This window comes from Schistocerca americana, chromosome 9, assembly GCF_021461395.2.
Source record: "Schistocerca americana isolate TAMUIC-IGC-003095 chromosome 9, iqSchAmer2.1, whole genome shotgun sequence".
NCBI lineage: Eukaryota > Metazoa > Arthropoda > Insecta > Orthoptera > Acrididae > Schistocerca > Schistocerca americana.
In genome coordinates this window covers 109,397,527-109,421,763 of record NC_060127.1, presented here as the reverse complement: position 1 = coordinate 109,421,763, position 24,237 = coordinate 109,397,527, and the positions used below count along the sequence as shown (strand labels likewise).

General features: G+C 42.9%; 1 protein-coding gene across 2 annotated transcripts in view; it reads left to right on the top strand.

The window, feature by feature from the left end:
- Window positions 1-24,030, top strand: part of LOC124550956 (dnaJ-like protein 60) — a 29,572-nt gene extending 5,542 nt beyond the window's left edge. Inside the window, exons 4-6 of one of the 2 annotated variants that reach the window (XM_047125772.1) lie at window positions 14,131-14,304; window positions 17,722-18,003; window positions 22,004-24,030. In XM_047125772.1, the coding sequence (XP_046981728.1) occupies window positions 14,131-14,304; window positions 17,722-18,001 (454 nt within the window). In that variant the 3' untranslated portion in view covers window positions 18,002-18,003; window positions 22,004-24,030. The remainder of the gene's footprint in view (window positions 1-14,130; window positions 14,305-17,721; window positions 18,004-22,003) is intronic. The other variant, XM_047125771.1, reaches the window with a different exon arrangement.
- The last annotated feature ends 207 nt before the right edge of the window (window positions 24,031-24,237 follow it).

Below are 24,237 nucleotides of genomic sequence, written 5' to 3'. Positions count from 1 at the left end.
GTTCCTGTTCCTTTACTGTCCAGCTTCTTGCTCGTCACTGTTGTTGCAATCACCTCCTACTCTAACATCACTGGTACCTGTGGCCTTTCCACATTGCCTTTGTCAATGCCTGACTGACTCCATCCTGGCTACCATGGCCAACTATATCCTCATCCACAACGACTTCTCCTTTGAAAGCAGGATCTACAGAGAAATCCATGGTACAGCAGTGGACACACAGTCCTGTGCTAATATACTTGTGGACCACTTAGAGGAATCCACCTAACTACTCTGAGCCGCAAACCCTCCCAACTGATTCAGATTCGTTGATGACATCTTCACAATTTGGACTGAGTGTGAGGGCACCCCATCCATGTTCCTCCAGAGCCTCCACACATTCTCCCTCATTCGCTCCCCCTGGTCCTAATCAGTCCGATGAGCCACCTTCCTCAGTGCCAACCTCTGCATATAGGATGGCTACATCAGTACATCCTTCCATATGAGACCTACCAACCTCGTGACAATACAATACATCCAGTTCGACAGCTGCCCTCCCATCCACTCCAGGAATTCCCTCCCATTAAGCCTAGCCACCTTTGGCTGTTGCTTCTATAATGATGAGCAGGACCCTCTCCAAATATGCCAATTGAGATCCCCTCCTATACCCGCAGGACAGGAGAGATACTTTAATTTGTGGAAAAGGGCCAAAATGAGTGGCTGTCAGCTGCACTTGAACATACTACTTTATTCATTTGACAAACATCACAAGAGTAAACATTAAAAACAGAGCAAGCCAAACATTGATTTTAGAACTTAATTCCCAGCTAAATGCGCCATTCAATCTCGTGCCTCAAGGGCAAAACAACTTTAATTTCAAATTGGCTGAAGGCCAATAACTTCAAACTCAAAAACAGGAATTTGAATTTTAAAAGGCAGAAGGCCTTATCCTAAAATTTCTTTAAATCAGGCTGAAGGCCCAAACAATCTCACGCCTTAAGGGCAAAACAACTTTAATTTAAAATCAGCTAGAAGTCATACATAAACAAACAACAAAGACAAATAAGAAAGGCAGCACACCAAATGGTGCTCAGAAGTTTCCAAGGGTCGGCCTGGAATTCAAACACTAACGCTTACTTAGGTGAGACAGGCAGTCGATCCTACAATTCTCAATCCGACGGCAACCCAACCGACGGACAGTCAATGGACCAGGTGACAGGATAACTTCTGCTTCAACCGACCAGCACACAACAGGGAGTTCAATGGAACAATGCAGAAGGTATCGGCGCCCACAATGAAGTACACATTCAGCTGCCAAACTACACGCCATGCTGTACAGCCACAACACAACAAGGAAAATACACTGCCTGAATTTACGTCAATGGCCAGGGCAGGTAACTGGAATGTTAACGGCCACAAGGTAGAAGATTCTGCTGGTGCACTTCAACTCTGTAATAAACAAGTCAAGTTAAACTCCACAGGAGGGCAGCTAGAATCTCGGCAACTTGAAAACACACGTTGTTGCTCACGGGAATGTCCCAACAGCCCACAACGAAATTCAAATGACACAGTGTGAACAGTTGGAGCTGGCTAGTAGATTAAGTAAAGATTCAACTTTCGTGTCCGGGATCGGTGAGCCATGGACCTCATAGCAATGGGAACATCCTCACACTCCGACTGCGCGTGGACGCCCGCCACATAGACTTCCTCGCTGCTCCACGCCAACCGACCAACTTCCCAGGCCCGGAAATGGTGAAAGGACCAAATATACGTCGACCAATGAGATAGCCAACAGACGGTCGTCCCACTTCAATATCCCTCAGTCAGACAGTTCATATGTGTCGCCAGTGGTCAGTGAGCACTGGCTGTTGGAGTCTCACCGGCGCTCAGACCGTGACTTCACTGCTGTTGTGTCCCGAGTGCACTGCTGGTCCTTCTTTTTTTCTTAGTTTCAGATTCAAAAGAACTGTCAATTACATCTCTTGTTGAAACTTAGTAGTGAAGTGTTACACCTGCCAACATAGAGAGCTTAGAAAAGTGGTTTTCAGAATATATGGAGGAGTTATCACTTCTACATCTACATATACACTGCTAGAGCCAACATATGGTGCATGGCAGAGGGTACCTTGTACTAGTGTTTGTGACTCCCTTTCCTGTTCCACTAGCAAATGGAGCAAAGGAAAAATGACTGTATTTGTGCTTCCATACAAGCCCTGATTTCTTGTAACTGGTCTTTACAGCCTGTTGTGAGCTGTAAGTTGGTGGCTGTAGGATTGTTCTGCAGTCTATCACGAATTCTGACTCTCAAAACTTCCTCAATAGTGTTTCACAAACGAATGTCATCTTCTCTCCAGGGATTCCCATTTGCATTCACAGAGTATTTCTGTAATACTTGCACATTGATTGAGCCCACCAGTAACAAGTCTAGCAGCACATCTCCGAGCAGCATAAACGACACCTTTTTAGAATTTCACAAATGCAGTCTACCACTTGCCTTCTGTACGACTGACCTGAGATGCTCATTCCATTTTATGTTGCTTTCCAGCAATGTTGTGATCTTCACTCCGGACACTGGTTTGATGCAGCTTTCCATGCTACTTTATTCTGGGCAAGCCTCATCATCTCCAAATAACTACTGCAAATTACATCTTCTGAATCTGTATACTGTGTTCATCTCCTGGTGTCCCACAACAATACTAAATTGGTGATGTTTCCCATCAACTGATCCCGTCTTCTAGGCAGGTATTGTCACAAATTTTTCTCCCTAATTCTATTGACTACTTCTTCATTACATACCCTTTCCAGTGTTATGTCTATTTTGTCAAGCAGCATCTCACTGATAATGTATTTGAACATTACAGGATTGTTTATCCTACTCATCTGCATTAACTTAAGTCTTCCCCATCCATATACAGTAAGCTGCTGTTAATCACACCAAATAGAAATTCTACGCAAGTCTTCCCATATCCTCCTACAGTCACTTGACACTCTCCCGTACACGACAGTGTTGTCAGCAAACAGTCACCCTATCCATTAGATGATTTATGTGTATAGAGAACAAGAAAAGTGCTTTCACACTTCCTGTGGGCACTCTTGTCGATACATTGTGTCACTTTGTCAGCGTCAAATAATTCACCCTCACTGGCACTGTCTGTGAGTATCTCTGCCAACTCTCCCTCAGTGCAGCCACAACAACCTGTAATTTTTATTGTAGAACAGATGATGGTAAAAACTCCATGATGCCAATTCTGATGATGAACTGTAAGAGATAAAGCAAAGTGGGATCCGGGAAAATGAGTTCACAACAGATAAAGTATCCATACACCACTTAGCTTCCAGAACAGTGAGTAGTTGTGATACATGGGGGTGAACATTCCACTGTACATCTGAACTTGTAAACAGCACTCGTGTACCTGAGATCATTAGTGCTCAGAGGTTGGCAAGAATACCTGAGTTGACCTGTCAGTAGTGCTGAAGACAAACAGAGACGCTACACTTAAAACTTGTCAGCAGCACCTTGGGGAACAGTAAGGCATAATGAGTTAACTTGTCACAGTAGTCAAAGCGTTAATGCAAAAAAACGTTGAGTTACCCCACAGATGGTAGTCCACGTTACGCTGTTGGTTTCCCTGTAACTGGTTCAGTAAGTCATTTCGAAGGTCAGAGGATGGCAATGACATACTACTCAGTACAACTGTGCCTAGTTAAGCACTGTAGTGTTCAAACTAATCCTCATGTTGACACAGTTTCACTTTTATGTAACTTTAGGTTTGTTTGTCTGTCAGCCTGCTCACAAGAAATTGTGCCATTTCTTTGGCAAGATGCCACTTTCAAATCTATATTGCTGTCAAGGCTTGTGAGAACCACCCAGAGCACTGCCGAAAAAATGCTTGCCATCTTTTCGTCGGCACTTCCTCACACAGCCCTTATCAAGCTGCAGAAAGGACTTGATTCAACTCCGTGGGGTGCAGTGTGTGTCACAAATTCCCAGGAGACTTTTATTCTGTCTCACCAATCCACTGTAAGCATGTTTATGCAACATAAACATGACTGTAACACAAAGTGGGTTAAAAAAGAAACTGAACTTTTGAAATAGCACCCTAACTGGCAGATGGAGTGCACTGCAGTTATCGAGCACATGTAGCAGGAGGTTTAGACAACAAACTACTGTTTGCCGTGTTTTGCTCTGACCGTTGGTAAGTGAGTTTCAGCTGCTGAAGTGAGTATGTGCACAAGCTTCTTATCAGATTACTGCCAAAGTGACAATGAAAGAGCTCAAAGAACAATATGTGTTTTTGCTATAAATTTGGCTAAACTTGCTTAGCCAAGCATACAGAGAAGACCATGAGTTGCAGACAGTGCTGTGAGTGGTTTAAGCATTTTCAACAAGGAGAAATGTTGGGTGGTGGTGATCCCAAGCCTGGACGACTTCCCACGTCAACAGATGACCGTGTCAAGAGAGATTGTGCTACAATTCGCAGAAATTGTCATTTAACTGTTGCCGACGGAGCCTAGTGTGCACAAGAGTTGCTGTGCATGGGAAGAGGCTTGAATTGTGGGAAAACCAAAATTGGATGTTGTATCATGGCAGCTCATGCATCTGCAGATATCTGGCAAAACATCACATTCCCGTTGTGCCCCATCTACAGTACTCTCTGGACTTAGTCCCAGCATACTTTCTCCTGTTTCCCAACCTTAAAACTACATTGAAAGGACATTTTTACCAAACCATAGAAGACATTCAGGACAACGTGACAAAAAGCTTGCATACTAAACCAGAAAATGCATTCCAGGTGGCTTGCAAAAGTGGACCAAATTATGGGAATGATGTTTTGCCACTAGAGGGAACTATTTTGAGAGAGGCAATGCTTAAAATGTTGTACAATAACCAGTTAAGATGTTACAGCAAAAGTTTGGTTTCTTTTTGAACACATGTCATGTACTTGGCCAGCATCCCCCCCACCCCCTCCCCCACCCCCTTGTGGTTGTGTATTCTGTGAGGATACTCCTCACCTCCTTGCCCCAGAACTGAAACACACCAGTAGTTTACCTTTCTTTATGCTAAAACAACGCCTTCAGTGGCTTGGTGAGGATACATTTAGTTTCATTTAGAACAGCCATATTTTATACTGTAGGTTTGTGTCTCTGCTCTGTGTGTGAACCCAAATACAGTGGTTGAAAAGACAAAAAGAAATTTTGTGTATTAGAAAAGAGAACACCAAATTTGCTATGTTGAAGTAAAAAAGATGTCCCGTCCAGGAGTTGATATCATCTCAAATTTTGTGGAGTGCAATATTGTGAAACATGCATTAATACAGTGCAACCCATCTGGCATAGTGCTCAACAATGTGTCATATTGTGGAGGACAAGGAACATCTTGCTTCGTCCTCAGGTGTCAAGCCAGTTGTATCAGCCAATTCAAGCACTGTTTTGGGAGCTTTCCTACATTTATCTGGTTGAATGCTGGCCCTGGGTTACACATTATGCAAACACCCCAAAATTTTAGTTTTCATGTTTTGTTTGACTTTAATTTACTATCCACTTTAATAAGTACGTGCTGATTACATCCCAGTTTCCCCACAGTGGTAGAGAGGTGAATTACGATAAAACCAAATATCTCATATTGCACCATCAGGCTCTCCTTCCTTGCATTGTTGGTGGGCACAACTTTGAACGAGTTCAAGAATTCAAGTACCTTAATTTCATAATGACCAATAAAAGTGAAGTGACAAAAGAAGTGAGTCAACAAATGGTAAATGGTAAATGCTAATCACATGTTCTTTAGTCTGAACAATTTATTCAGGTCACGATTGATATCACAGAAGAATAAGAATCAGCTGTACATGTACGGCCGATATGTTTATGTGGTTGTGAACTGTGGGCAACATCAGCAACACCGAAGAAGCATTTTCTGCCATTGAGAGAAAGATATTCTGAAAGGTCTGTGGACCTGTCTACAATACCGTGGAAGATAGATGGCACAAGAGGCAACAATGGTTTGGCCACATTCTAAGAGCTGGTAGACCCCTCCTGAACCAGATCTTCCATTCTCAACTTGCTAGAAAATGTCCAAGGGTTCATCGAAGAATGTGATGGAAAGATGGAGTAATAACAATCCTTAAAGAAATGGACTCGACAGCATTGGAAGACAAAGCTAGAGACTGGCAATGGTGGAACATCATCTACAGCAGATCTCTCTTCTGCTGTGACAGATTGATCTCCTTTATCATGCTTTTTGTGATGTGTTTTGTTATAATTTTTTAGAGTGGTGTTTCTCCTTTCGTAGTGTAGTTATTTCTTTTGTTTTTCTGCTGTAGGCTCTAAAGAGCCATTAATGCAATAAATGATGGTTTTGTTAACTTTATTGGCCACACTAGACCAGTCGAGTCATTCCTCTGAAGGTTGTGTTCTTTGTGCAGTAGCCACCAGAAAGGTCGCGGGAGCCGCACATCTGCACGGCGCGTCACGGACGGTAGTTGTCGCAAGTAGAGTCCCGTCCACCAGAGGGCACGCGAGAATTCGGACGCGACCTCTACCGGCGTAACAACAACAACAACAACAACAACAACTCAGGCAGCACGGGCCGTGCCCAGTCGGTTAACATCGAGCATGCCTAGGGCACAGTCCCGGTCTACGCCAAGTGAAGTGCGACGTAAACGTGAACAGTGTTAGTACACAATTGGCGACGAGTAGGGTCGTTCTTTCGCGTGTTGCGTCGTTGTTCCGGTTTCGCAGCTTCTCCACGGCATGGAGGATTTAGTGCGGGTTTTGGTTGAGCAGCAGACGGAGCTCATGGCCACCATGAAACAAGTGCTTCCGGCGTTGCTCTCCACGCAGTCTGCTCCAGCGCCGTTCCCGCCTCCCTTTCCCCCGTATGACGAGACGGCGGAGGATTGAGACGCATATGAACATCGCCTTCGGCAGCATTTCCAGGCGTTTCATGTTGCCGATGCGGAGGTATGTCGTGCTCTCTTCTTGTCATGGATATCTCCCTCGCTGTATAAAGTTTTTCGGCAGCTAGCGCCGTTGCAGGAACTCTCGTCCTTGTCTTTTGACGCACTGTGTTCATTGCTGTCTTCATATTATCGCCGCCGCACGCATGTTGTGGCGGCTAGGGTCGAGTTCTATCAATGCAAGAAACAGCCCCACCAGTCTTGCCGTTATGGTACGCGACGTCATTGTTCGTTCGGCCCCTGATAGGGAGGTCCGGCAACGGGCCCTGCAGTTAGAAGACCCTCCCCTCGATGAAGTCCTGTCTATTGCTCAATCGTATGAAGTCTCTCACGCCTCCGGTCAACAGCTGGAAGCGTGGTGCGACGTCGCGGCGGTTCAGGGCGGCGCGGCCGCGTCCACTGCGTCCGGGGTGGACGACGTGCGAGCGGTACAATCCGGCCGTTACGGCCGCTCCCGCACGGCGCGTAAACAGAATTCCGGCCGCCGGCCCCTGTTACCGTCCTGTGCGTCGTGCTATATACATCATGATCGGTCAGAGTGCCCCCCACGTTGGGCCGTTTGTCGCAAATGTAATAAAAAAGGTCACATTGCTAAAGTTTGCCGCTCAGCCTCAAAAGAATCGAAGGAAGCAGGTACAGAGGACATGGACGTTGACATTCAGGAAGTTTCATCGGGCCAGGCTACCGACGTATCGGCACGCAAACTCTTTATCGAGGTGTCGGTTCTGTCGCGCCGGTTACAACTGCAAGTTGATACGGGCGCGGCAGTTTCGTTGTTGAATGCACAAACTTATTCCGACCTTGGATCGCCCCCGTTGGCGCCAGTTTACCGGCGTCTACGCGGTTATGGTAAACAGTTAATTCCCCTATTGGCTCAATTCACTACCGTCACTCGGCCTATTACTTTTATTGTTGTCAGTGACGCGAGCTCCGCTAACCTTTTTGGCCTGAATGCCTTTCAAGCTTTCGGCTTTTCTATCGCTGACACCATACAGTTGCCCTCCGAAGACGTTCCCTATCAATCATTGGAATCTTTAATCTCGGACTTTCCAGATATCTTTGAGGAGGGCCTGGGGCGTGTTTCAGATTTTGAAGCTCACTTAACGTTGAAGGCGTCGGCTCGCCCGCGTTTTCTACGCGCGAGGCAGATCCCCTTGGCTCTCCGCCCTCAGGCAAAGGAAGAACTAGACCGGCTGACAGCCCTAGGGGTCGTTCTTCCCATTTCTTCTAGTGAGTGGGCTTCGCCCCTCGTTATTGTAATGAAGCCCTCGGGAAAATTACGTCTTTGTGGCGATTTCAAGGGCACCATTAATTCCCAATTGGTGGTGGACACCTATCCTTTGCCTCGTGCTGATGAATTGTTCTCCGCCGTGGCGGGAGGCCAATATTTTTCGAAAATTGATCTTTCGGAGGCTTATCATCAGATACCACTTGATGAGGGCTCCAAACGGCTGGCGGTTGTCAACACCCCGTTTGGCCTTTACCAATACCAGTGGTTGGCCTTAGGAATATCCAGTGCCCCGCCGATATTCCAGCGTTATCTTGAGCGCGTCACGTCGACAATCCCTCATTGTATTAATTACCTGGATGACATAATTGTCACAGGCCGCAGCACGAAGGGACACTTGCACAACCTTCGCACCCTCTTTCTCAAATTCAGGTCTGTGGGCTTGCGTTGCAACCTGCATAAGTCAACCTTCTTCCAACTGTCCATTGAGTATGTTGGTTACACCATCTCTCAGCACGGCGTCCAGCCACTAGGAAGTTTGGTCCAAGGTATCGTCGACCTTCCTCGACCCACTTCGCTGAAAGAGTTACAAGCTTTTTTAGGCAAAATAGCCTGTTACCACCGGTTCATTCCCAGGGCTTCCTCTATAGCCCGCCCCCTGTACTGCCTTCTGCGCAAGGGTGTTCCTTTTGATTGGTCGCCTGCATGCGAGTGAGCGTTCAACTTGTTGAAGGGCCTCCTCATGTCAGTGCCTTGTTTGGCTACTTTTGACCCCCACAAGCCATTGGTCCTGGCTACAGATGCTTCGCAGTATGGGGTGGGGGCGGTCCTGGCCCATCACAACGCAGATGGTTCCGAGCAACCACTGGCGTTTGCGTCTAAAACTCTGTCCCGCGCAGGCCCATTACTCCCAGGTGGAAAAAGAGGCTTTGGCCACTGTCTACGCTGTTACCAAGTTTCACCCTTTCTTGTATGGCACGGAGTTTCAGTTAATCACTGACCATAAGCCGTTCATATCGTTATTTGGCCCCGCCTTTCAGATTCCGGATAGGGCGGCCCACAGACTACAGCGCTGGGCCTTGTTCCTCTCTAAGTACCATTATGACATTCATTTTCACCCTACCAGACAGCATGCCAATGCCGACGCTCTTTCCTGTCTTCCGGTGGGCCCGGATCCTAAGTTCGATCGAGAAGAGATTGTGTTTTCATTTGGATGTGGCGTCCCGCCAAGCGGTTGATGGCTTCCCGATCACTAGTTCTAGAGTCGCCAGGGACACGGCAGCTGACCCGGTTCTCCGGTAAGTAGTTCGCCTCATTCAGCAGGGGTGGTCATCCTGCCCTCCAGGCCGGGCCTCGGACCCTCTTCATAATTATTTTATTCTACGAGACCGCCTCTCGGTCTTGGAAAGAGTTTTCCTTCTGGCTACCAATGATACAGCTCCTTGCGTGGTTGTTCCTGCCAGTTTACGAACGGAGGTCCTCACGTTATTACATGCGGGGCACTGGGGTGTTTCCCGTACTAAAACCTTGGCTCACAGACATGTGTACTGGCATGGTATTGACAGAGAAATTGAGCACTTGGTGGCTGCCTGTTCCCAGTGTGCGAGCCAACAGGCATCTCCCAGGGCAGCGTTCTCTTCCTGGCCGCCGGCAACCCAAGCATGGGAACGTGTTCACATCGATTTTGCGGGCCCGTTTCTCAATTGCTTTTGGCTCATTGTCATTGATGCTTATTCCCGATTCCCATATGTGGTTCGCTGCTCCTCAAGCACTTCAGAAGTTGCAATCCAGGCACTAGCAAAAATCTTTTCTGTGGAAGGTCTGCCAATCACCCTGGTCTCGGACAATGGACCGCAGTTTATTTCGCAGACCTTCCAGGATTTTTGTAGGTGCTTCGGTATTCGGCACGTTTGCTCTCCTCCCTTCCATCCACAATCGAATGGGGAAGCTGAGCGCGTGGTGTGCACATTTAAGATTCAGATGAAAAAGTATGTGCACAAATTTCCTGTGGAGGAGGCATTGACGTTTTTCCTGACTGCATACCGGACCACACCAATGGGTTAACCCAGCCCCGCAGAGCTCCTCCATGGGCGCCAACCTAGGGCTCTGCTGCACCTGCTCCGGCCTGGTCCTTGCCAGTCTTCGCAAAACAGAGTACCTGGCTTTCCACTGGGTATGTCTGTCTGGGCGCGTGGGTTTTGTCGCCATCCACGTTGGATACTGGCGGTGGTCATGTGCCGAAATGGCCGCCGGCTCTATACCTTGCAGGCAGGGGACCGGGTGGTACATTGTCACCAAAATCAGCTATGTCCACGTTTGGGCACCCACCCTACGACCTCTCGGACACCGGCTTCCCCATTGCCGGCACCCATGTTGGTCTCTCAGGGGACGTTACCTCCTCTCCCCGCTGTGACTCTGCCGCACTGCGATGGTTCTCAGCCTTGGCAGCCACCAGTAGCTCCAGCACCGGCATCACCATCGTTCGAGATGACGCAGTGAGAGCCGGCCCCCCTCGCAGGCCCGGTTTCTCAGGAGGCTGGTTCACCTGTGGTCGTCCCTTCCCCATCGTCCCCGCCACTGGGTCTTGCCCCTCCCAAGGTGGCACAGGATCCAGAGTTCGGCAGCTTGTCGCCTGTTCTGTCCTGGGCTCCGGTGGTGGGACGACGGCGGCCTCTTCGTGTGGGTCACTTCCAGCCATATTCGAAGGTTCCGGCTCGAGGATTGGCGGATCCCCTCGACTCCGGCCTTCCCATGGATGTGGAGGTCATCGCTCCTGCCTGACGCTCCATCTTCCGACGCAGTGGATCACAGTGGCTTCACACTCCGAAGGAGGAGGAGTGCAGTAGTCACGAGAAAGACCGCGGGAGCCGCACATCAGCACGGCGCGTCACGGACGGTAGTTGCCACAAGTAGAGTCCCGTCCACCAGAGGGCACGCGAGAATTCAGATGCGACCTCTGCCGGCGTAACAAGAACAACAACTCAGGCAGCACGGGCCGTGCCCAGTCAGTTAACATCGAGCATGCCTAGGGCACATTCCCGGTCTACGCCAAGTGAAGTGCGACGTAAACGTAAACGTGAACAGTGTTAGTACACTTCGGTTCTTGCGATCTGCCCAACACCATTTTGTTCTTTCCAATTGTAGTTTTGTCAGTTCACCTGAAATCTCTTAACCCCTTCTATTTATCATTTCTGTTGAAAAGTTGTGGTTATTAAGAAAAAGAATAATAATTTCTCTATGTTCTCTGCATGTGGTATTTGAAGTCCAACTGCTATCTGAATTTCTCAGATCCACTGTCCTAAGATTTCTCATCACAAGTTATTGTAAAGTCCTGTTTCCTAACAGTCACAACATGTGAAAGAAGTGGGAAATTCTCTTCTTCTTCTTCTTCTTCTTCTTCTTCTTCTTCTTGGAGCTGGTGATTGTGTCATTGGTCAGTTGTGGAGGATTGTCCAGACTCATTTGACCTGGTGTTTTTTATGTATGCAAATTGTGATGCGTATTGTTTTAGTTTTGAGGATGACCTGTTCTTTCATATTTTGTTTGGATCAGGGTTTCGCTAGCACAAATGGCTTCCAGGAGAGTTACAGTTTGGTAGTGTTAGGGTTATACTGTCTGTTGACAAGCATTCCTTGTTGTTGACCAGGACAGAAATTGAGCTATATTCATTATATTGGTTCTCTTTTTCCACCTTTCTTTCTCACTTAAACTATGCTTGACGACTTTTCCAAGATATACGAAGGGCATTCAATAAGTAATGCAACACATTTGTTTCCAGAAAGCAGGTTGTTTTTATTCAGGGTTCTAGTATGCCTTATTATGCCCCCTCTTTTGGCTATAAAACTATTTTTCAACATAATCTCCATTCACTGCGAGAACTTTCTGCTACCTAACTGGGAGGGCTCCTATGCCCGCATGGTACCACTCTATAGGTGACATCTGAGCCAATGTCTCACTGCATCGATAACCTCCCCATTATCCACGTGCTTCTTCCCATGTTAGGCCAAACAGACGGAAGTCAGTAGGTGCGAGATCCAGGCCATAGTGTGGATGAGGAAGGACAGTCCAATGAAGTTTCGTGGGTTCGTCTCAGCTGCACACACTTGTGTTGGCGTGGGGAAGGAGAAGTTCGTTAGCATTTTTGTGGCAGATGAACACGATGAAGTGTTTGTTTCAGTTTCCTGAGGGTAACCCAGTACAGTTCCAAGTCGATTGTATTATCATGAGGGAGGATGTCAAACTGAATAATCCCTTCAGAGTCCCAGAAGACTGTAGCCGTGACTTTTCATCTGAGGGTGCAGCTTTGAACTTTTTCTTCGGAGGAGAGGTGGTTTGACACCACTCCGTGGGAGGGTGCACAGGTTTGCCTGACATTGTGATGAATGACGTCCCACCCGAGTCGCTGTGTGTGTGTGTGTGTGTGTGTGTGTGTGTGTGTGTGTGTGTTCAGTGCCAGGTCTCCACAGACCTTCTGCGAGCTCCTATGAATATCTGCAATGCTGCGGTTCTCCACCAAAAGAAATCGAGTGAAAGCTCTCTGCTTGGGACACACCTGCATTACAGATGCCTTTTTTAAATATATGTATACGCTGCCACCTATCAGAATTTCTTGTAACTATAGGGCTGAAGTTGGCATATTCTATGATGTCGCACAACAAATTCTGCATTTTTTTCAACTGAAATGGGCCGAGAAAAAAAATTTGTTGCATTACTTACTGAACACCCCTCGTAAATTGTAGAACTATGTTATTTTTTTCTGTTTCTGAGGAGTTAATTATATACAGTTTTCTCAGATAATATTTGTAATCTTATTTTAAGGCAATTTTTTGGAGACTGGTAATATGCACACAAACTTCTTCCATGTCATCTGGAAACCCCAATCAGTTTGTTGTTATTGAATGTGTCCCTCCAGTTTTGATTTTAGGTATGGTTTCTTTTTGCCAAATCTTCGTGATGTAGTGCTGTCTAATATCAGAAAATAAGACAAGAAGATACTTTTTCGCACATTGTTTCATTTATTGAAATATCTCTTAGTGGAAGGGTAGTTGGGTCAGCTTATGGCATCTGAGCTGCCCCTCAGAGTTTTAGTGTTCTGTATTACATAATTCTCATGGTACGAGTGTAGAGGCATAAGCCTAGTTTACTTCTCTCTCAAAACCATTAATTGCGAAACTATTTCTGTAGATGACTGCCTATATTGTGGCCCCAGTGTACACTTCATTTTCAACATTTTATGACTATTGAAGCACCGTTTTAATCTCTGAGATGAAAATTTTGACAGTTACATTTGTAGTGGTGGAGGTGAGGCTTGTCTGTATTTTTGCAAACAGAGACTTTTGTTCCGTGTCCATGTAGTATCTGTGCCGTGTTCCAAATTCCTCAATTGCTGTGGTTGTTAGAGATGTTTGTCATACCACTTATAAGGTAAATTATAAGTTACTTTGACACACTTTTCTAGTCGTGCATATTAAATTTTCTGTTTCCACTGTTAGCTCCAAATTGTGTTTGTTGGATGGCTTCTGTATTTACAGATCTCTGCTTTCAGTAAAGTTGATCTCCTCAGGATGGCTTCATATTATCCTGAGAGCATCAGCAGGAGTTTCCAAATGCAGATATGGATTGTCATTAATTTTAGATGTGTTATTTCTTACGCCGTTGTCTTCAAAAGTAATTCTGACATTGTCAACCCTTCTATTCTTGTATTATGACGACTCATCCCGAGTGCCGTTCTGCAGGGCACATCATTCTTGTAAAGATTATCATTAACATCTGACAAGCAACTCGCATAGTGTAACTGCAACATAGTTCTGTCTCATGAAAGTGTGGGTACCTCAAAAACAAATAGTTTCACCAACAAGTTTCCCCGCTATGGGTCGCACGTGTGCAGTGGTGAGCGGCACACTTTCCAAACTCCGTTTCTCAATGTAATGCCTCTGTGTAACTAGGCTTTACGTCCTTTATTTTGTGTTGCAGCCCATGGAAGGACCCATCATTCTTCAGGAACCGTGATCGCAGCCGGGACGATGAGAACCGCAGCAAGCCATATTACGGCATCGGCAAGCTGGGCCGGCTGCCCAACTCGTGGCTGGTTGCCTTCCTGTTTGCTGTAACTGCTGTCGGTGTTGCTCTGCAAGCTGTAGCTATCAGGTTATTGAGCCAGTTCCGTGCTCCTGAAATAAGCATTTCCTAACACTGATCACTGATATTTACATTGTCGCGAGGGAGGGAGGGGATGAGAGAGAGGGAGAGACAGTAGCGTGCTCCTGTACCTAAGTAACTGTGTGTTTTTTATGTATTAATGTGTGTGTTTGAGGGGGTGCTTCCCCCTCCCCCCTATAAACCCCCAAATTGGAGCTGTGTCTGTACATTGACAAGTTTCAACATGCATGGGCAATTTAGTCTTTACCACATGTGTAATCTTGCACTCAGCTGGGATGCAGAAACTGTGAAACTCCTTCATATCCCCTGGAAAACAAAATGAAAGTGTGTGTGTGTGTGTGTGTGTGTGTGTGTGTGTGTGTGTGTGTGTGTGTGTGTGTGTGTGTGTGTGTGTGTGTCACTTGGCGTTTCCCAATGTAATGCAAGTAGCAAACTTCTCAATGGTTTATCAGTTTTCATGAAACTTATCATTACTTAAGAATACAGTTAAAGCTCAAAAAATAGTCGTACACTAAAGTGCCATCATTTGTAGCTGGTTATGTAATTCTAGAAGTCATTCCTTGTTTGTGATCCTCATAAATTTCTTATGTTACAACATAATGTATAATTTACATTGCAATACAGAAACAGTGGCATAGTTAGGAATCGGTGTTAAACTGTGTGTTCTCCTATAGCTACCTCGGTAAGTCAGTTCAAAAGTCAGAGGAAGGCAATGGCATACTGTGTACAACAGGACCACATGTAGGAAAACATTTTTAAAGGATCTTCTGATTGAGGATTGCTTTACCTTAAAGGCTATCTTGTACCTAGTTACCTTGTATATTTACTGAAATAAAATGATCACTGAAATACAATTTTTGCAGCTGCTGGCTGCCATCAGGCAGAATACTTGGGGATTTCGAATTTTATGTCTTGTGATCATTGGTGGCATCCTTTTATAGGCTTTTTCACCGGAATATAAAATTCGTTCCTGAACCCTAGCCAGTGATCCACAGTTTATATGGAAATCATTTGGACTGTGAATTTCACAATTCACTTTCAATTCACTCATATTATTAACTGTGAATACCAGGATGGAATGTAACAATACAAGAGAAGGAAAGTTGCTACTCACCATATAGCAGAGGTGCTGAGCTGCGATGGGCAAAATAGAGATCACACAATCAAAGCTTTCGGCCATAAAGGCCTCTGTAAGTAGTCTTTCGTCTACCGCTGACGAAGGCCTTAATGGCCGAAAGCTATGATTGTGTGAATCTCTTTATTGTGCCTATCGCGGCTCAGTATCTCCACTATATGGTGAGTAGCAACTTTCCTTCTCTCGTATTGTTACATTCCATCCTGGATTTTTCATTGTTTGATTTTTGCCTGACGGCTTTTCTTTGATCCTAACTCTGTGCTGTTTACCTTTGTAACTACTTTCTTTTGCATCAAAATACTCAATGTCCATCCTTCTTTCTTTTCTTTCCTGTGTTTCTCTTGTTGCCTTACGAATCGCACTGCATGCACTACTTATGAGCCACACTGTATCGACGGACTCGGCCGTGCGCAACAGATGGCGTTAAGAACATGCTGATTGCTGGTGCAGCATCTTATGTCCCACATTACTCCTGCTGATATAATTAAGCCTGCTGGTGCAGCATCTTATGTCCCACATTACTCCCGCCGATATAATTAACCCTATACCTTCAAACTGATCACGCTCCCTGTGCCATTTTCCGTATTTTTGTGTGTTATCTCCCACACTTCTACTGCTGACAAAGGCCTTCATGGCCGAAAGCTATGATTGTGTGAATCTATTTATTGTGCCTATCGTGGCTCAGCACCTCTGCTGTATGGTGAGTAGCAACTTTCCTACTCTCATATTGTAACTGTGAATGCCATCAGATAGTAAGTACATTGACACCTGAACATAAAGCCAGCCTCACACGGGATGTGAAAGCAAATGTGGGCATGCAACTGGATTAGTTTTGCAACATCACAGTTCACATTGTGGAGCAATTGTAAATGTAACTGGTAGAATAAGGTACATCAGATTTTTGCTGCATTGAGTGTGTCGCCAGTGAGCTGCAGTGTTGCTTATTACATCACAAGTGGGACTTGGGAGATGACATTTTGGATCAATTATTTCTAGTTGAAACCAATATCTGTTTTTATATTTTAACAGGTGTGCTATGAATATGTGCTGTTTCAAGTCATTGGCAAACTTTAGCTGTCTCGAAAATGTGTTATTTTTAGTACAATTTGTGCAGAGAACCTGTTGATGGTTAATAGCTTTTTGAATTACAACTTTTGTACCATGGAAGTAAGCCTCTTCAGAACACCATTTCATTGAAGACTTATCAAAAGTGCATCATTTTTGGTATGATCTGTTACTGTTAAATTACAGATAAAAGCATATTGGTAGTTGAAGCCTTTAGGACATTGTAAGATTTAAAAAATAGACTTGAATAACATCTGTCAGTGGCAGTTTAGTGGTTGCACGCACTGTCTCTTAATTGAAGAGTCACTGTTCATGTTCTATTCTGAGCAAATATCTTTTTTAATTCACCCTCATGTTTTCTGCAATATGCTGCAGCATTGATTTAATGCATAAATAAGAGGAAACAATGGACCAGTGAATTGCAAGACTGCTGTCCACCTCTTTGGATGATTCATCTGCAGTTTGGTACAAGACGTACTGCTAACAGAAAACATGGCTAGTATGTGGACACAGTAGCAAATGTGAATTTTAATAGACCCAGCGGAAGAGAACCAGTATTTGTATAACGTTTAAAGTAACATAAGCAGGTGTCCTCTACCAGCAATTCACTGCTCTATCCATTGATGTGTCCAGAACTACCTTACACATGTCTGTCACCATAAAGCAGACCGTGACCCAGAACCAGTAAATATGTGAAAAATGTTATGATGCAGCAGTTATTGTAATCAGAGAGTGTATGATGACTTTTTGCTGTTGCTAAGTATAACAATTTTCACTGGTAGTGCCTTTTATTACTAACAACATTTGGTGAATTTAATTATATGCCTAAATACTTTCAGTCTACATATTACAGATTCACTTTCTTATTACTTCCCTTAAAGAGTTAGAATCTACAATTATTGTAGCTCTATATTACAAGATACCAGCAACACTCCATACATAAAAATTTACTTTCTTGTAAGCAACTTACTTTTAGATGAAGTACATTGGATCCTCACTGTAAAGGAAAAACAGTGGCGGTACTAAACAGGAGTATATTTAATTTCATAGTGATGGCAAATTATATAAATATATGTTGTTACTTATTTCGTCAGCTTTAAACAGTATTCTACTTAACATCGATCCTTATGCTAGTGTTTGCTTACACTCGACTCTTTGTGGTTTTACGTGTCAGCATTCACTGTCGGTTGCTCTCCCCTGTGCAGGCACTCGATGACACTGCGCCGAAGCGCTCTGGATGAGGCGAGCGCACGCCACAGTGTGCTTCACACAAAGATGCAGGAGCAGGCGCACGACGCCGGCAACCACAACAACCTGCGCATGATGCACTCGCGTCTCGGTGGCACCAGTGCGGGTTTTGCACTCCTCATGAAGGATGGCAATCGGGAGCCGGCAGAAAAGCAACCGGTGGAAAAGCCGCCATCACCCATCAAAGTTGTGGATGATCTTCCAGCAGTGGATGCGAAAGCAGCTTCAATTGGCTGAAGGTAAAATATTTCTTAATGTCCTCCATCAAGCTATTTGTTACGTGCAGGCTAGCAACTAGTCTGGAAAACCTCTAAATATTGATATTTTTTTAGTGTTCTCAACTTTTCAATTGAGCTTAATTCTTTCTGATTGTATATCATTAATTTTGTTAAGGTTTGTAGGTTCACCTCATATGGGGAAGAATAAGGTGACCCCGGCTGGGTCTGTTTGGAACAGTAGGTGTCCCCCCTCCACTCTGTTTAAGTCATCTCCTCTTATTCTCACTTTCCTTCACTCTAACAGATCAGTCTGTCAGTCTCTTGCCTCCTATTGTCACTTCATGGGCCTCTCTCTATATCCTGCCAACTTCCATTCTTTTAACATGCCCACAGCATCTGTTGTTGCTTGCACAGGCTTTTATTTCACACTTTCTTTCACTGCCTCCTCCTTACTTTATCTGTTCCAATAAGTCCTATTCTGCTTCTTTGACATTTAATCTCACAAGCACAGGCTGCCTTCTCTTCGTTACCCACGTTTCTGATGCATATGTATTGGAGCGTAGTATGCTTGGTACAACACTTGTTTGCTTTTTGGTGGTACATGCTTGTTCCAGAAGAGGCTTCTTATACTCTGGAGGAAACCATGGGCTTGTCTTCTTTCACTGATTTCCTTGTCATTCCTCCTACTGTCCTCTGTTGGTACTTGAAAATTTCCAGATTTTTCAGTACTTGCCGTCTGATACTTACATCTGTTATTACTCCCATTTCACCATCACTCCACACTTCTTTGCATTAAATTTCAATCCATACTGTCCCAGTACTTCCCATTTCCCCACACCATTAAATAATCTGTGTACACCTTTGCTTTCATATTTTCATCTCTTATACACACTAACACTCCTTTTATTATCTCATCCATGATGATTATGAAAAGTAGAAGGGGTAGTGCAATCCCTTGTTTCAGCCCATTTTTCTGTTCAGACTATTGTCTTCTCTCCTATTTTTATGCCACTCTCACTCCCATGTTACATTTCCTGTATTCTTCTAATAGTCAGCCATCCGATTTCCCATATATTGCTTTTTTTATACCATGATCTGCCTTCTCAATGTACAGGTTTATACACTATCATTTAAATTTAAAATTAAATGTAGTCCACACAAATATACTTAACGATTGCTTTCAGGTAATTGCAATAAATGTCTAATCTACTTTCAGTTAGTAGATCATTCTGTTTTTCAAAATGTCAGAAGGCTGCTTCGCTAATGCATCTTGGTGAACTGTTTTGAAACTAGAGATAATCATTCCTCACTTAAGACATTTCATGATTTTTTTTCATTAAACAAAATATTACTATTAGCTAACTCCTCAATGTTACTGCACATGTTCATCTACATAAGTGATGAATGTGTGGTGTGAGTGAATTCGCTGCCTGCTTCCCCTTCCCCTCCCCCCATTTCCACTCCAGTGGTGAAGCAGAAAACAAGGTAGTTAACACAAAAAAATATGTATTCTAACAAACTGCAAGGTACACAATGCATTCCATTCAGCAGTTTGCCTGTCCAAGACACGTCCACTCATCACGGTGTAAAGGTAAGTGCACAAACAGTTCCAAACAGTAAGCAGTCTGTTGGTGGATTTTTGAGGTCCAGACCCATTTTCCACATGAGAATGTAGCACTAGATACCACTAAAGTGCTGAAAATGAGTGAGATAACTGGAAAAATCAGGGGAAAGACTTGGTTGGTGTTCTGACATACTATAGGACATGTTGGACTACATGTTGACATTAGAATATGTTCAGGATCATTTTGTTACAAATCTGAGTGTCTCCTTCAGAAACAATCACTTCTGGAGCCACATAAGGACAGGTAAAGAGGTGCTTTGAATTGTTATCTCTTTGTCAATCTTCCATGGTTACGACTGGCACTGCCCAGCCTCTGGAATCTCCATTACTGTTGATGGATTGTCGAGGTCCAGACCCATTTTCCATTGTCTCATTGTGAGTGTTACAGATTGTAACATGCATGTGAGAATTTGTCATTAACATAAAAGCAAAGGTGGGTTTCCAATTTTAAAAAGTAGGGGAACTGTGCACAAGTATTAATGTTTTGCAGATCAGCATTGAATATCTGGTCTTCATTTTTCTTTTTTCTAATTTGCTGTTGTGCTTAAAAGTCAACAATAAGCATAGTGTGATTAGTGTTCAGTTCAAATTTCTATCAAGGGCTACTGATGTTACATCCCAATGACAATATCTTGAAGCTATTCTTGTAAAGATTTCTCATATGTTCAATGTTATCACCAGTGTAGATGTAGAGTAACACGGCATGACATGGACTGGTGATGGACAGTGGTAATATAGGTGTTTCCAGGGGGTGACAAGAGCTTATAACTTACTGAAATGTTGATAAAACTATAAATATTTTATGTTGACAGTGTTGGTCATCTGTCATGGATTCAGGAACTGCAGCCATATTTACTATCTATAATTAGACTGTTGATTTCAGCCAAATTCAGCTCATTTTGTATTCCCCAACTGCAATGACTAATTATTCTGAAATGTTCTGTTTAAGTATAATATGTTATTGAAAAGTACCCTCTGCTGTGCAACGCAAACGTTGTCATGTTATGTCTTGCAACATGCACATTAATGTTTACATTGCAAGGCAGAGGCCAAGTTTGTTGTAACACAAACAACAACAACAATAATAATAATAATAATAATAATAATACATTTAATAATCAAACACAACCCCTAAAACAATCTAGTTTGAGGACATCATATTTCTTATTGTTCTGAATAGGTCACTTTGCAATTTATAAAATGTTATGTTCAACAATGTTTACATTTGAATTCATTTTAACATATACAAAATAGTTTTTTTTAATCTTGGATTGCTTGAGACTTGCCTAACTCTATGATGTTGAAATAATTACAGAGCATTTTCCATGAAGGTAAAGAACCAACTTAGAGAATAAAGTTGAATACCTCTCAAGTTATTCTTTTAATTTGGTAGTAGGAACAGCAGACTGATTCTTTAGATTAGGGCCTGGGCTAGCTTCAGCTCAACTTGAAGAGTATTTTTTTCCATCTTAACACTGTTCTGTGACTGTTTGAAATACAACCTTTCAGAATGTTTAATCACTGCAATGGTGATACACACCTCCATCAAAAAATGGTTTGAATTTCACCAAAATCAAATGTCAAATTAAAAATAAGTACCACTGGGAACTATAGAATACAGTTTCCAACGAAACTGTAAATCTTAGCTGAACTTGGAATAAATAATGAGTAAATGGAATGACATCTCAAATTTTGTGTGCGCCCATGAAAAGTAGTAAAACTTGCTCTCACAGAAGTCTACAACAAAAGTTGGTTCAGAGAAAGTTAGAATTTCAGCCAGGAATACCTAAAAATCTCAGGAACGTCTTTTTAACGAACAGTCACAGCCCTGGAATGATTGCTTTGAAATTTAGTACCCCCCCCCCCCCCCCCCCCCCGCCCCCCCCCCCCCCTCACAGTATGAAATCAGTATTCAGGTGCACAACTGAAATATTTTGTTGCACTAAACTAAGGTTCAACAGAGATTAGTCTGTCAAGTTCGGAAAATACAAATCATTAAAACATGGGCATACATATAAGTAAGGTACAAAAAGCCTGTTACAAAAACTCACTTAATATTGGCTAACATGGATAATCTGATGTCAATTTAGGATCAGACTATAAAGAACTCATAAAAAGATTAAGTTAAAAAATATTTTTTTTCGTTTTTTGAAATTTATCTGGTGTGCGACAGTTGATGTAACAATATGAAATATCGCAAAATGTGCATAGTGTATGTGATAATTATTGAAACTTATTAACTTAGAGCAAATTAATTTAATTTATATTCAAAGCTAGAAGTGAGAAACAATACAAAAGATGTACTTTTTATAATTTGATGTTCATGCATGCCTGTTGGGTTGGCTAATTAAATTGCAGTTACTGAATCTGCCTTTTTTTTCTACTGATAGTTCTGTTTTATTTTTCAGATCCGGATATGGTCTAATGCCTGATGTCACAGTGCCCTGATGATGATTCCTTTTGTTTATGCTTGAAGCACAGAAATTTTAAATAAAGATTTATTTTTCTAAGTCTTTTATGTAAAGATGTTGAAATATTAGTTGTTAATTCTTTTGCTGTTATGTCACTTCAAGATACATGAAACTGAAACCTAGTACAATGAACTGTGATAATTTTGTAAGTGAAAAGCAATAGGTAAAATTTTTAGTTTGCTCAAAATATTGATATCTTACTCTGATGTAAACAAGAAATTACTTAGTGCAGCTACATGTAACAATAAGGATACTTAAACACGAAAGAAATTATAATTATTACAGTTGTACAGTGGGACTCTCTCTGTTACTAATGCTCAGACATCTTGTCTCTTTACTACCGCTAAGTAGTGAAGAAGGCTGTGATACTGTATATATTCATCCCATTTTCCCTCTCTTTGATCTCTGTATGGCTGTCTAGGTTCTAAGATTTCCATAGTTTCCGTAAATAGCATGACAATCACCAGGATGGTGTCTTTGGAAAGTACCGGCTAGTGCCCTTCCTCAATCCAAGCTTGTGTTACATCTACATACATACTCCGTAAGCCACCATATGGTGTGTGTGGTGGAGGTATCCTGTATGACCACTAGTCATTTCCTTTCCTGTTTCACTTGCAAATGTAGTGAAGGAAAAACTCTCTGTAAGTCTCCCATCATTCTGCAGTCGACCTCAAACAGCAGTTCTCTAAATTTGTCTTCCCTCCAGTGATTCCCATCTGAGTTCCCAAATCGTCTCCAGAATACTTGCATGTTGTTCGAACCTACTGGTAACAAATCTAGCTCTTGACTTTTTTTGCCCATGTAACACCATAATTCTTTTCTCTTTTGCTGCCATTGTTGAGCTATCCAGATTTACATTATCTGTGATTTCCCTATACTGTGTTGGGTAAATGCCAGAATGGTACCTTCCGAAAAGACATTGCAAATGTCCTTTGTTGTTCCTTTCTAATCCAATCTTCTGCTCTGTCTATTAATAATCCTGTTGTTAATGGGAAATTAAGATCTAATCTCACTTCCCTTTTATGATTACTGCAAAAGCATTTTTTGTTGTAAAGCATGATGTTTAACACTGTTGCAGATATTTGTAAGCCGTCTTGTTGGTATGATGTCATAAATGCAGAAGACTACCTATGATCATGTTTAAATATCAGTACTACATAATTTTTAGGTGAAAAGAAAGAAGGAATATTAGTCTTCAAAATTGTACACTTATTGTCGGTACATAAGTAGTTCTTAGTTAGATCGATTCCAAGTTTTGTTTGAGAAAGCTATTACACTACAAGGAGTACTTACCTCCATGAGGTAAAATTAAAAGTTTCATCAACCCAAAGGTTGGTTTGAGCATCACGAAGCTTTAGTAGGTGTGATCCTACTGGAGATTGAGGAGAAGGAAGCTGTTGCCTGGTTTGTGCGAGCACCCAGCCATTGGCTAAACGATGCTTACTATTTAAAGTGGACTCTGACCTGTAATGGCACTCAGCATTTTTTACACCAGGAGTGAAAGGAATGATAAGTTTTGTAGGACTGACCATGGACCTGACACCTTCAGATTGCGATGCCCGACCCAGTTCTCTCCATATACGGATCAGTTTTTGTCTATAAATGACTGGGGGTGATGATTGGACTTGTAATTATAGTGGGCAGACACTCAAATGCAGTAAGACCTCAGTGTTTATTTCACTAAATGCTCCAAGCATTAATTTTGAGTAGCTACTGTGATGGTGTTATTTGTAATTTTTGTAAGAAACGTCTTTACACAGGATTGACCACTGTCTGAAAATGAGTTTTTACACTGAGGTTATCATGTAATTTTTAATGTGAAGAACTTCTTGAACTGATAGTACTTCAATGCAATGTAACAAGAACAATTTACTGCACTTTTGTTGAAACATAAATTTACTTTGTCACACATAATGAATCAATAAAAATCATATGTTCTGAACACCACAGTAATAATCTGTCTTTTAGTAATGAAAATGTGCACAATACCTTTTGTTGTCTTCTTCTACATCTGCTTTTATTATGCTTTTGATTTTAATAAAATAGCTGGTACTTTTTACACAGTCTGATGTTTTGTTTAATATGGCAATAAGAATATTAAGCACTGTATACATGGCTACGTGTAACCTGCTTATGATCTGAAAATGTTGCTGATTAAAT